Raw genomic sequence first — 13915 nt, 5'->3', positions numbered from 1 at the left:
TATTTGGGAGGCAAGCAAGGCCGTGATGAGGGGGTTCTTGATACAACAGAATGCTGTAAAAAAAAGAACACAAAATGAGAGGAAAGACAAGATCTTGGAGAAAATTAAAGAGTTAGAGAAGAAGTTAAGATCGAATCCGAAGTCACAGCCGATTCTGAGAGAAATTAAACTCCATCAGGCACAATATTCTAAACTGATGAACCAGGAAATAGAATGGAAGATCAAACTAATGTAACAAAAAACTTTTGAATCAGCAAATAAATGTGGGAAACTGCTGGCTTGGCAGTTGAAGAAGAGACAAAAGTTAAATGTAGTCACAAATTTGGAAATTGAAGGAAGAAACATTCAGAACCCCGTGGAGATTAGAAAGTGTTTTCAGAAATATTTCAAAAAATTATATACTCAAGGGCCGCAGGATGAGGCTGAGATTAAACAATTTTTGGGGAAAAATGGACTTAAAAAACTTTCACAAGAAAATAGATTACTCCTGAACAGCAAAATAACACGACAAGAGATTGAACAAGCCATTCAGAACATGAAATTGGGCAAATCTCCAGGGCCAGACGGCCTGACCTCCAAGTATTATAAGACATTAAAAGATTATTTGATACAACCATTGATGGAGGTCAGTAACGAAATTATGGAGGGAAAGAAGGCGCCGGAATCGTGGAAGGAAGCTTTCATCACATTGATACCAAAATCGGAAATTGAGAAGACACAACTCAAGAACTATCGTCCCATCTCCCTTTTAAATGTGGATTATAAAATATTCGCAGATATTTTGGCAAGCAGACTTAAAAGAGTTTTAAATGAAGTAATTCATAAAGACCAGGCAGGCTTTCTCCCAGGTAGACATATGTTTGCCAACACAAGGAACATCAATGACATTCTGGAACTTTTGCAAACAAACATAAACACAAAAGCAGTGTTAATTTTTATAGATGCGGAGAAGGCCTTTGATAATATCTCTTGGAAATTTATGAAGGGAAATTTAAAAGAAATGGGAGTGGGACGGGGTTTTGAGAATGGGATTGATGCAATATACTCAGAACAGAAGGCAAAATTGATAATTAACAATGTGGTTACAGAAGAGTTTAAAATTGAAAAAGGTACACGACAAGGCTGCCCGATTTCTCCTCTGTTATTTATTTCGGTCCTGGAGGTGCTCTTGAATAGGATTAGAGGGGACCGGTTGGTGCAAGGGATTCAGGTCGGAGCGAAACAATATAAACTTAAAGCTTTTGCAGCTGACCTAGTCTTGACTTTGCAGGAGCCAGAATCTAGTACAAAAAGAGTATTACAACTGATTCAAGACTTTGGTCGGGTGGCGGGATTCAAACTAAATAAACAGAAGACCAAGGTGTTGGGGGAAAACTTGACAGATACAGAGTCAGAACGGTTTCAGAGAGAAACAGAACTAACAGTGGTTAAAAAAGTAAAGTACCTAGGGGTAAACATAACAGCAAAAAATCTGAGTCTATTTAAGGATAATTATGAAAAATGTTGGTCTGAAATTAAGAGAGACTTGGACAGTTGGACAAAATTGAAGCTTTCTTTGTTAGGCCGAATTGCTGCTATTAAGATGAATGTATTGCCAAAGATGTTGTTTTTGTTTCAAACATTGCAAATTGTGGACAAGACGGAGTGTTTCTGGAAGTGGCAGAGAGATATCTCTAAATTTGTCTGGCAGGGCAAAAAGCCCAGAATTAAGTTTAAGATATTAACTGATGCGAAAGAAAGAGGGGGCTTTGCCCTGCCAGACTTAAAACTGTACTATGAAGCCGCAGCTTTCTGCTGGCTAAAAGACTGGCTACTTCTTGAAGACACTGATGTGTTGGACTTGGAAGGTTTTAACAATGCTTTTGGCTGGCATGCATACTTATGGTATGACAAAGTCAAGATCAATAAGGCCTTTAAGAACCATATTGTCAGGAAAGCAGTATTTAATGTCTGGACAAAATACAAAGACTTATTGGAAAACAAAACTCCGAGGTGGCTGTCCCCTCTGGAAGCCAAGGCCCGAAAAAGACCCAATATGGAGGCCAAATGGCCAAAATATTGGGAAATATTAGAAAAAGACGGTGACAATTGGAAATTGCAGAGTTTGGAGAAAATGGAGGGTAAAGTGCGAGACTGGTTACATTACGCCCAGATTAAAGAAGTTTTTAAAAATGACAAAAAACTAGGGTTCCAGGGGGAGAAATCGAAGTTGGAGACAGAATTGTTAGAACCAAAGACTAAGGTACTATCAAGAATGTATAACTTGCTGTTAAAATGGAACACACAAGACGAAATGGTTAAATCTGCTATGATAAAATGGGCACAGGATATTGGGCATAACATTATGTTTGAGGACTGGGAAAGGTTGTGGACCACTGAGCTGAACTTCACTGCATGTAATGCTTTGAAGGAAAATGTAATGAAAATGATATACAGATGGTACATGACCCCAGTTAAACTTGCCAAAATATACCATTCGTCTGATAATAAATGTTGGAAATGTAAAGAAAATGAAGGAACATTCTTTCACCTCTGGTGGACTTGCCCTAAAGTGAAGGCCTTCTGGGAAATGATATATAATGAGTTGAAAAAGGTATTTAAGTATACCTTCACTAAGAAACCAGAGGCCTTCCTCCTGGGTATTGTCGGCCAGAAGGTGTTAAAGAAGGACCGAACATTTTTTATGTACGCAACAACAGCAGCAAGGATACTCATTGCCAAGAATTGGAAGACTCAAGATCTACCCACACTGGAAGAATGGCAGATGCAGCTGATAGACTATATGCAACTGGCAGAGATGACCGGCAGAATCCGAGACCTGGGAGAAGAAAGGATTGAAGAAGATTGGAAGAAATTTAAAATTTACTTACAAAAATATTGTAATTTGATTGAATGTTAAGAAGGATGCTTGATCATAAATAATTGGCCACCACTAAACTAGATTGGAATTAGATGATAAGTGAGATTAAGGAAAAGACAAACCCTTTGGGAGAACTATTAGATTATATTTAAACGAGTGGATATAAGATTGTAAACAAGATGATAATTTGCTTGAAAAAACTTTTTAACAATGTAAGTGGGAGCAGGAGACGTGAGGAAGCCCAAACAAGTTATGAAATTTTGTGTGTGATACAAGCAATGTTGTTTGTTACTTATGCTTTTCTCTTATAAAAATCTTAATAAATATTTATATTTAAAAAAATGGATTGATTGTAAATAACATTTCCACCCTCTGGACTGATTGTAAATAGCAAGACAGGCAGGCAGGTGCTGGCTGAGGGCAGGATGGGGTCAACGCAGGGGGTGAACGTTGTTAAGAGACTCCAATTCCCCCTCAGAGAACTACAGCTTCCAGAATGGTTTATCAATCAAGCCTTCTTCCCAGGGGACTCTGGGAATTGTAGTTCAGTGAGGGGAGCAGGGGTTACGGCCATACTACCCTGAACACGCCCAATCCCATCTGATTTTGGAAGCTAAGCAGGGTCAGACCTAGTTAGTACTTGGATGGGAGACCCATGGGAATACCAGGTGCCGTAGGTTAAGGTGCCCATCCTGTGGAACACCCTCCCATCAGATGTCAAGGAAATAAACAATTATCTGACCTTTGAAGACATCTGAAAGGCAAAACTGTTTAGAGAAGTTTTTAATGTTTGATGTTTTATTGTGCCTTTCATTCTGTTGGGAACTGCCCAGAGTGGCTGGGGAAACCCAGATGGGCAGGGTATAAATCAATCTATTTATTATTATTATTATTATTATTATTATTATTATTATTATTATTATGCTTTAAAGGGATGGTTTGGCTGTAGCCACAGAATTTTCATTCACCTCAGTATGGTGGAAGCTGTTCCACCCTGGGGTTTTGTGGTAGTGGTGGCACTTTTCCTTAGACCATTAGGTCTAAAATGAAATGCACTATATGCTTGCACTGAAAGACAACAATAACGAGTGACTTTCCATTTCTGTAGGTCAACAGATAAATGTTAATTTCTTCTGGTATTCAATTCAATGGAAGAATTTCTAATGCACAGTGACCTAATCCTAATAATTTCTCTCAGAGGAGAATCTGACAATGAGATATTGGGGTGTGTCTCTGCCTCCCTGGCTCCTTCCCAGCCAAACGCCTCACAGGCTCAAGTCACTTATTCTCACTGATTTCGTTGGGCTTAAATGTATTGACTCTCTATTGGACGGGGGCCGATAAAAGATTGTGAAGCACATTGGCTACTCCAAGTCCTACAAATTAATAATACCATAAAACTGTCACGTTATGCCGGGAAGTGTTTCCTGTGGGCTGGATATTTTCCCACTTTTCTTTTTACCTCAAAAATATGTCAGCATTTGTTACTGCCGTTTTTGCTCTCCTCCTTCCACAATGAATGATTGCTGTCACATATTGGATTAGGAAGCAGATTATTCCTATGATTTTTTTTTTCTAATATGGAAAAACAGCTTTTGTGCTCTACAATAAAGCTAAAAGCATGATTAAAGCAGCAGCGTATGTCTCCTTCTCATACCCCATTAGGCCCCAAATTAAATGCATATATGTTTGTGCTGGAAGACAATGTTAATGATTTATCTATATTTTATGTAGGTCAATAGATAAACATTAGCTTATTAATTTGCTATGTTGCCGATCTGCTTGGATTTAATTCGCTGAAGAATGCTTTGGAGCGCGGGGCACCCTTATCTTAAAACTTTCCATACTTCCAAAATAAATGCTTTGAATGAGGCGTTTTGGCTGTGGCACCAGTACAGCTCCACAAATCATTGCGTTATGCAGTGCTGGGGTCAGGGTTTCCTCTTGGTTTTTTTGAGCGGGGAAACGGGATTTGGACTAGATGCTCTCACTAGGATCCCTTCCCTGAGTGGTCTACCTCCTTCCCCTTGTTGTCATCACAACCTACTCAATTGCTTCTTTCTCTGAGCCCCATTGGAACTATCTTCCAGAGAGCGAGACACAGAATATACAGAGACCCAAATGGCCTCAACCAGAACGTAGGCATTTGGTGCTTCATACCGTCCAACTTTTTCAGATCAAAAACCAGGACGTGGCTTTGTCAGGGGTGAGATCGCTGTGTGAGAGTGCAGCACCCCAGATATCCTCCATGATCTCACACCAAAAAAAAAGTGGGATGTCCTTTTTTTTCTGGAACACTTGGGAAGGGTGTTGCCAATGCCATGCCACAGAACAGCCTTCCAGCAGAGATTTGGTAGGGATACTCACTCTTGACTATCAGGTGTCTCTGGAAGACTTTTTCAATGCTGATGTGCCTAAGCAGTTGTTTAAATTTTTACTGTATGGCCAGTCATGTCAATTATGGTTCCATGCTGCATTTAAATTTGCAAATGTTTTCATAATCCTGTGCATCGCTCTGATATTTTGTGAGGGGGCAGTATGTAAGCACTCCTATAAATAAAATAAAATAAGACGCAAAGCTTTACTGCATTTTCTACTTGCTTCTCTTGCTGGTTTGCCTGCTCCCTCCCTCCCTGTCAGGGACCGTGCTGAGGAAGAAGGGTGGGAGCCTCCCCCTCCTCCCGATTCTGAATCTTCCCAGGAGCAGGAGGACAGTATAGATTTGGAACAGTGGTTTGCAGAGGGACATAGTTCAGAAGGCAGAAGCTGGGAAGTACTGGATGGGGAACAGCTAGGAGAAGAAGCACTGGGAGAGAGAGCGTTAACAGATTCACAGTCTTTGGACAGCATTCCTCCAGCGCACTCCCCAAGGCCAAGAAGAGCTCAGAAAGTGATAGAACAGAAAGCACACAAAGCACAGAGGGGACAGGCTCAGGTTACAAGACATAGGAGTGATGTGGGTAGGGACATAAAGGGGTGGAATTCTTAGTTGGGAGCTCCACCATTTCTAGGAGATGGGTTCTTTGTTCTCTCAATGTGATCATTAAAGTTTCTAACTGGTAAGAAGACTCATTTTCCTTCGTTCTGTTTATCTACTGCCAAGGGGGAGAGGAAGCTGATTCTCTGAAGCCTAACACTCCCTCGGGCCTCATCACTTACCTTGTGGCCTGGACTTTCTGGACACTGGTTTGCAGTTTCCCAATCCATGTCTGGGCCTCTTTGTCCTTCCTGCCGCTTTCCCCAGGAAAACTTGCTCTCTATCGCTGAGTCGGAGGAAACAGCAATTCCACGAATTGCCATTTGCTCTGCTGCAACAGTAAAGAGTGGGTTTTTGTGGGGAAAGCGCTGGGATGAAAAATTATACTCTCAGATATGAACCTGGAAAGACTGGATTTGTGGCCATAAATGCAGATCAAAGGTAGGTGTGGGTGAGCTCTTAGAGAAGGCAAGTCAGCAAGCAACATCAGGAAGGAGGAAGGAAAAAGAGAGCAAAAGGGACCCAGGGATTAGTCCTCACTGCGATGTGGGCCATGGCAATTGACTGACAATGCCCATACACAGGGGGTAGCTGGTTCTAGGCATTTGTTTCTCCCAGATTCTTCTATGTGATTAAGAACATAAGAACGCACGAAGCTGCTGGATGAGGCCAAAGCCCTATCTAGTCCAGCATCTTGTTCTCACAGTGGCCAACCACTGAACCTAGAACTGTGTTCACAAGATTCCAAGAAGTGCAAGATCTAGCAGATGGCTCTGTTCCCATCTGCACTTTTGTTTGGGACAGGTAGATCCACTTGTATTGGAATTAGCAAATGCCTCAAATATTCCTATACATATTCCTATACATAACGTAAGTTATTTGGAGTTCCTCATTCTGTCAGAAAGCCAACATTTCGCTGATAGAGTTTTGCTGTTATCAAACATTTGCCTAATGCTTTTAATCTAAAAGTCATTAGTTTCTTGGGGGGAGAGGAGAGAGAGATATTTACACACACACACACACACACACTGTCCATTCAAAGAAGTGCTTTTATTGCCTAGATGCTGTGAACTGTTCCAGAAATTGTTTGGTCTGTGTGGTCCCCTCTCCCTCACCTATGCAAGGTATTTTGCAAGAATGGAGATTTAATTCTGTTGGGACCAAGATAATATCTAAGGTGTGGAAACAGAAAATGAGTTATTAGTCCTAGTCAGTTGTTTATGATTAGCAAAGAGTCTGGTTAAGAAATCCTGACCTGCAGCAAAGTCTCCAATAAACTTTGCTAAACATTTACGAATGGCCGGATTCTCGCACCAAATGACAGGGCAGAGGTCTCTTGGCCTCTGTAGCATTTTGACCTGTTATGCAAGATCCAGGTCACATGATCCCAGCATTTTCTTTCTTAGGGGTGCTCCTCCATGGCCCTGTGTGTGATGCCCTGTGCTCACCGCATCAGCTCATAAGCAAAATCTTTACTTTGTATGATACATTGCAATTGCATTATAATGGCACAGGCCGGAGAAAGAACCAAAATCCCTTAGCCAAAGACAAGATCTGTCAGTGGATGATTCCATGAAATCCAAATCACTGTTTGCTTCTGGCAGACAATAGGTGTTCTAGAGATTGATCTCTATAGACAACATAGTTCCAAATCGCTCAAGCAAGACAGCCAAGCCATATGTTGTTGATCTAGTTATATTCAGCAGAAGAATGTTTTTTATAAAAAAAAATGCAAAGCAATCTGATTGAACATAAAACAAATACAGGGTCTCCCCACCACCACCAGCTCCCAGCTAATTTGTCCCACAGGAAAACCTATCAGTCAATTAAAAAAGAAATTCAATTTAATGCAATCATAGCTACAGGCAGTCCAAGGGGATAATATAAAAATTTCAACTTAAAAATACAATGAACAGCAGAGATAAATGCATATTCCTTCCTGAAGCCACATATGGGTGATCAATAAGACCCTGAAACCTTCTTCAGGTGTTTCATTTGAACATGAAAACATTACTATTAATAATAAATTTATTACTTGCCCTCCACCAGCAGGTCCCAGCATGGGTTACAACAATTTAAAAATCATAATTAAAAACAGTTAAAACAGATTACAGTCACAGGGACAGGGTGGGCCCTGAAAACACACATCTCAGGTGTCAAGAAAGATGACGTCGTCTTTATATTAGCAAAGCGCAATATTAATTTTAGGCGGTACACTAGGTCAACAGGAGCCAAATTGAGTTGTATCACCTAGTGGCATTCAAGGACGAGTGAAAATATATAAAAAACAAGTGCATGCAAGTTGCAGGAATATGCTGAAAACAATTCAAGCATTATTTGTGTTAGGAAGGCAAGCATTGTGGAAAGAGCTGTAGAGTTATGCATGTAAGGTAAAAGGTAAAGGTAAAGGACCCCTGGACAGTTAAGTCCAGTCAAAGGCAACTATGGGATGCAGCACTCATCTTGCTTTCAGGCCAAGGGAACCAGTGTTTGTCCACAGACAGCTTTTCCAGGTCATGTGGTCAGCATGACTAAACTGCTTCTGGTGTAACAGGACACCATGACGAGTGTCAGAACTCATGGAATCACCATTTACCTTTCTGCCACAGCGGTACCTATTTTTTCTACTTGCACTGGAGGTTGGCAGGAGCTGGGACAAAGCAACTGGATCTCACTCCGTTATGCAGATTCGAACCACCAACCTTCTGAATGGCAAGCCCAAGAGGCTCAGTGGTTTAGATCACAGCGCCATCCGCGTCCCGCATGCATGTAACCACAGCCAGCCAGCCACCCAAAGTCATGTGGCTACTCCCATTCCCACAGTGTTGGCTCATAACTTCTGAAATGCGGGCCTAGGTCTGGGAATGGAAGTTTCCTACACAATTTAGAATCCAAGCTATCACAGTTCTAAATTTTATGGGGAGCCCCTGCAGGTAGAACGGGCTCCCCACTTCAGAAGTTTTACCTCAAGACATTGATAGTGACAACAGCTGCCAGAGGAGCCATGCAACTTAGGGGGTGAGGCTAAATGCACGACCCCACAGTTCCTTTCATCACACTTGGCCTCCTTTGGCACAAGTAATTCCTGAAGAGGTTTTTTCTTATGCCAGAATGTAGGCACACCAACTTCTTGCAAATAAACCGAAACCGAATGGCTCTATAGCTGTTGAAATGCTTTGAAAGATGAGAGGCGCAGAGCAGTTTAGATTACCAGCCGTCTACAACGTACTGTGCATAAAAATGTCAGCCTCGATGGCAAAGTTCAGCATAAAACAGTGTCAGCTAATTTAATCATTTACCATGAAAATACCAGTTATCTTAATCGTACACGGACTTCTTAAAGACTGGTGCATAGTTTTGCGTAATTGAATTGCGACTCTGAAGAATGGAGGAAATCGTGGAGTTTTAGCTTCTTAGCAAGGCGAGCAAGGACCTTCGCATTCCACTTTAGAGATTATATACACCGTGTTTTCATTATGTGTGCATTATACTTCTGACAAGTCTGGGCTTATAAGGGAAAGAGGAAAGCTCTCTGCTGCTGCAGTTATCTTGGGCTGCTGTCCTGTGTGGGAAAAGGTTCTGCTTTTGTCCTTTGGATCTGGGAACACAATGGGGGGATGGTTTTTGTACGCCAAACTGAACGTTTTGTCTGTTGCGTTTCCCATCTAGATGCCTGATAAACTACTGCAACAGCAACCTACAGAGGGCCATGATGTCTTCATTTTCCATCCGAGCGAGAATTGTGTAGCATGGAGATCCAAGCAGCTGGGACTGTGTGTCCAGGTAGTTAGAACCCATGAACAGCTGTGATGAGCAGAGCAGAGATATGGAGAAAGAGGCCCAACACTGACTGACTGGAGCAGGCCAGGACAGAGGCCAGGACAGAGGAGCCCCCACAGCAAGACAAACTAAACAGATTGACTCTCAGTGACTCATTTAGCTTCAGGATTGGACAGATCTCTCCCCTGCTGGCAATTTGGCTGAGAATCACTGGGCCAGATACCAGGATGAATAGCTTAAAATAATTAAGGGGAGGGGGGAGGGGTTGAAATCTGCAAAACTGCTCGCCGTCCAATTCTTTCCCATGTAGTAGAAGACACAAAACAAATTACATTTAGGTTATTAAATATTAAGTCATTGGTTTTACCTCCATTTGGCCCAAAGCAGGAAACTGGAAAACGTTCAAATTCGATATCATTGTGTTGATGGGCTGTTTATCATCGAGTGACTGACTGGGTTTTGGCAGTTCGGAAGGGTCTTTGACACATGAATGGAAAAGAGGCACTTCAATTCCCCCCTCAAAAAGGGGGGGGGGGAATAATTAATCCAGCAAACAATTTAGGCATGAATATGAATGTGTACAAAACCAAAAATGCTCACAGCCAAGGAGGGGGGTGTTGTTTTTTGCTCAGTGATCGGGACTTTCAACCTTGTGTTGACATTTGGGGCCCAGCCTTTGCATCCACTGAACAAGGTGGAAATTCTGACGCTCTATCCAGGAGAAACAGGCTGAGATCCCGGAAGCAAAATAGTCAGTGCTTTGTATTTAATGTGTGAAACCAGAAGCAACAGGCTCGTTTAGTAGCAGAAAAGGTCAGTTAAAATTATAGAGACATCCTTTGGAGCAAATCCTCTGTCTTGTATTTGCATATTTATGAACTAGAGATTACGACAGCCCATTCCATTTATTAGAGCAGCGATGCTATAGTTAATAGTCTGTCAGCATTTCCATTACAAACCCCCTTTTTTCTGAGTTTTAATATCCCAGCCACTTGAAATCATGTCAAGCAAACAAGTCACTTTTGTCGGGCCAGGTGCAATTCTTTCTCTTTTTTTCCCTGTTTGTTTTTCTTTAATTTAAGATCAAAATAGATTTCAAGGATTTTGGTCCGTTTGGACTTGAAAGATAAAGCCAAACACATAAATGACTCCAAGTTTACTCTGCTACTCTTACTTTCCCACCTTCTCCTTTCTGGGGCAACTGGATAAAACAACCAGTGCTATTTAAAAGTGCCACACCAATCTTTTCCCAAAATGTCACAAATTTGGAACTATCATCCCCCACAAATCTGCCTATATAACCGAAATCCTTGTATCACTTATTTTAGAGTAGTTCCACTACAATGCTGGGAATCTTTTGAAATTTGTAGCCTACATCACGTATAGCTTTAACAACAGATGGATTAAACTGGAGCATTAAAGACATGGACGTCAATGAGTTGAGCAAAGCAATTCAAATCTACCTTTCGCCAAGTGGGGAGGGTGGGTTACTTGGGGAGAGGTGTCCCTCTGCCCAGCCTCTCACTGGCTTCCACTGACAGCACCCCTCCTTCTACCTGTCAATCATAAACACTGGCAAGACTGCTGTCAGCTGGATGCTGCCAGGACCAGCCAATGGAAGGCCCCAAAACTGGGTATCCTGGGGGCAGAGTTGTCCATTGGGCCTAGTGCAGTGATCAGCTGGAAGCCACCTAGAGTGACTGGAGAAACCCAGCCAGATGGGTGGGGGCATAAATAATCAAATTAATAGGATGATGATAAGATAAATCTATGCCCATTCTGGTCTCTCGGCAGCCAAAAATAGCATTGGAGAGGCAGTCGGAACTATTTTCACATGACATGTCCATACAATGAGACTATCTTCTATTTTCCAAAATCCGTTCTTGGCTATTCAACCTCTGTTCCTTGTAGTCTCTGCCATAGTCCTCCCCACCTCCAGCATTCATGTATGATAGCCTCTCACAATAACATTGCCACTATATTGTTGGTGCTGACCTTTAAAGCCTAAACGGCCTTGGCCCAGTATACCTGAAGGAGCGTCTCCATCCCCATCGTTCAGCCCGGACACTGAGGTCCAGCGCCAAGGGCCTTCTGCGAGAAATGAGGTTACAGGAAACCAGGCAGAGGGCCTTCTCAGTAGTGGCATCCGCCCTGTGGAACGCCCTCCCATCAGGTGTCAAAGAAATAAACAAGTATCTGACTTTCAGAAGACATCTGAAGGCAGCCCTGTTTAGGGAAGTTTTTTAATGTTTGATGATTGATCGTGTTTTTAATATTCTGTTGGGAGCCGGCCAGAGTGGCTGGGGAAACCCAGCCAGATGGGTGAGGTATAAATAATAAACCAGACACTGGTACAGATTCAGAATGCAAAGTTTTGCATCACACCTTCTCTAAATTGGATGTGGAAACCAAAGGGTTTTATCCAGCAATAACCCAGCAGAAGGCTCTTTGAAGCAGGGGAGCCTTCCGCCCATGGCTGTGGTGACTGGAGCACACTGGCATTGGTAAGGCAGAAGTTAGGGAGGCCAACAGTTGGCAGATCCAGAGCCAATGACAGGCATGGGCAACTCATTCTAGCTTTATCCCTGTCCTCAGAGGTGGATTTAGGACAGTGTGACTGGTTCCACCACCCTGGGTGCCAAGCCTGGGGGTACCACAGGGCGCCACAACTATGATTTACTACTGAACTGAGCAGAATGGAAGGCAAGAGGCCGGGAGGGGTGCCAAATTTGGGGTTCGCTGAACTTTGAAATACCGAAGTCTGCCCTTTCCATCCTCTTCCATGGTTAGCTCTGCAAGCACAACACTGCGATTAAGGAGGCAGAACCTGTCATGCCTAGTGGTTCCTGCTGGACTAGTTAATTAGGAAAGCGTGGGGGGGCTGTTTGAGGGCAGACTAAGGTTGGTTGGACAGTACCCCCTTTGCCCTAATGGACCAACCTCAGCTGATGGGGAGGGTGGCCATTTTTGCCCATTCTACTTTCTACACTGTTCCAAAGGGTTACCCAATCCTCTGGAGAAGATAATGGGAAACACAGCAGCTGCAAGGGGAATTGGCAAAATGGCCTCGCCTCCATTCCACTGTTGGAAGAATCCAGTCTTCTCTCCACATGAAGGACATCATTGGATCCAGTGCAAAGCCTACAGTTTACCAGTTCTGATCTGGAGAGTGCACATATATTCAATTTTCTTTCTGGATCAGGTTTAATTGATGGGCAGGAATCAAATAAACGAGCTTTGCATACATCAAGCAGGAAGGAGGGGTATGCCAGAAATCTACTCAGATATATGTAGGGTATGCAATAATGTTTTACTTAAAATATATTAAACCTGAAGGCCAGCTTGGCAGGAGTTCACTACATACTTGATGAGCTGTACAATGTTTTTTATTTTGCGGGGGGGGGGGGAGCAAGCATGCCAGACAGAATGTTAATGTGTGCCTGAATATTAAGAAAGACTAATTATTATGCAATTAGTCACAATAGGATATGTGCAATTGAGTAATAATGTTCTGGGTGTGTCATGCAGGTAGTGTCACTGCCAGTTCTCATTTTGGTATGAATTAAAATTATGCAATGATTTACACCCTGAGCAATTGTCATAATTATCATCAGCGCGGCTTTTCATTTAAAGAAGAAACAAAGAAGCCTCCCCACCAAAACAGTGTAGTAGGAGTGTTGCTATCCGTGTAATAATTCCGTTTCTTACCTTGTCGTGTTTCACAATTAAATCTTGTAGGGTTTCACAATTAAAGACAGAAATTGTGCAAACAAGATGGAACTGTGCTCACAGGTTTGTGGTTTAATTTCCAAGGGCCCAGCCCAGGTATGGAACTCTCTCACATCAAACTGCCTTGACATCTCAATTTTTAACAAGTTTATTTGGAATTAAGCCTACTGAGTTTATTGGTATATATTTCCTGGTGTCAAGGGAGTGGCTAAAACCACCCCTCAGGTTCATTCCAGGGAGGGAATTTAATAAGAAATGCAACAAAGGATTCCAGCAAGACAATACTCTTTATCAACTTCACTGCAGTAAAGCACAGTCCCGTAAGTGATGGGTATTGTACAGATAGCAGATTTCACACAGCCTTTTATACTCTTTTACATACAGCTTACATCATTCTAAGTACATAACTAGTTTCACATTGTCCATTCCATGTCAGCCATGACATAACATCTTTACATTCTGGTCAAGACATATGGTAGACCGGTTGAGTTGATGTTAGCACACTGGTAAGCATGTTTAGTATTAGGCCAATAAACCAAGGAGGGAGAAAAACTGAGGGGATGCCATTA

General features: G+C 42.3%; 1 protein-coding gene and 1 long non-coding RNA gene across 4 annotated transcripts in view; both read left to right on the top strand.

The window, feature by feature from the left end:
- Positions 1 to 13202, top strand: part of LOC310846700 — a 560034-nt gene extending 546832 nt beyond the window's left edge. The window contains exon 2 of the long non-coding RNA XR_014565488.1: positions 12044 to 13202. This is a non-coding gene — a long non-coding RNA (uncharacterized lncRNA). The remainder of the gene's footprint in view (positions 1 to 12043) is intronic.
- Positions 1 to 13202, top strand: part of LOC310846648 (uncharacterized protein) — a 246588-nt gene extending 233386 nt beyond the window's left edge. For all 3 annotated transcript variants that reach the window (XR_014565411.1, XM_083743618.1, XM_083743617.1), the window contains one exon: positions 9507 to 13202. Coding sequence is in view for 2 of the 3 variants with exons in the window: in XM_083743618.1 (XP_083599744.1) it covers positions 9507 to 9585 (79 nt within the window). In the remaining variant the exon portion in view is untranslated. The remainder of the gene's footprint in view (positions 1 to 9506) is intronic.
- Positions 13203 to 13915: the final 713 nt, after the last annotated feature.

The sequence above is a fragment of the Podarcis gaigeae genome (genome assembly GCF_964106915.1).
Source record: "Podarcis gaigeae genome assembly, chromosome: 6".
Lineage (NCBI taxonomy): Eukaryota > Metazoa > Chordata > Lepidosauria > Squamata > Lacertidae > Podarcis > Podarcis gaigeae.
The sequence above is the reverse complement of the archived record's forward strand: the minus strand, read 5'-3'. Positions and strand labels throughout refer to the sequence as shown.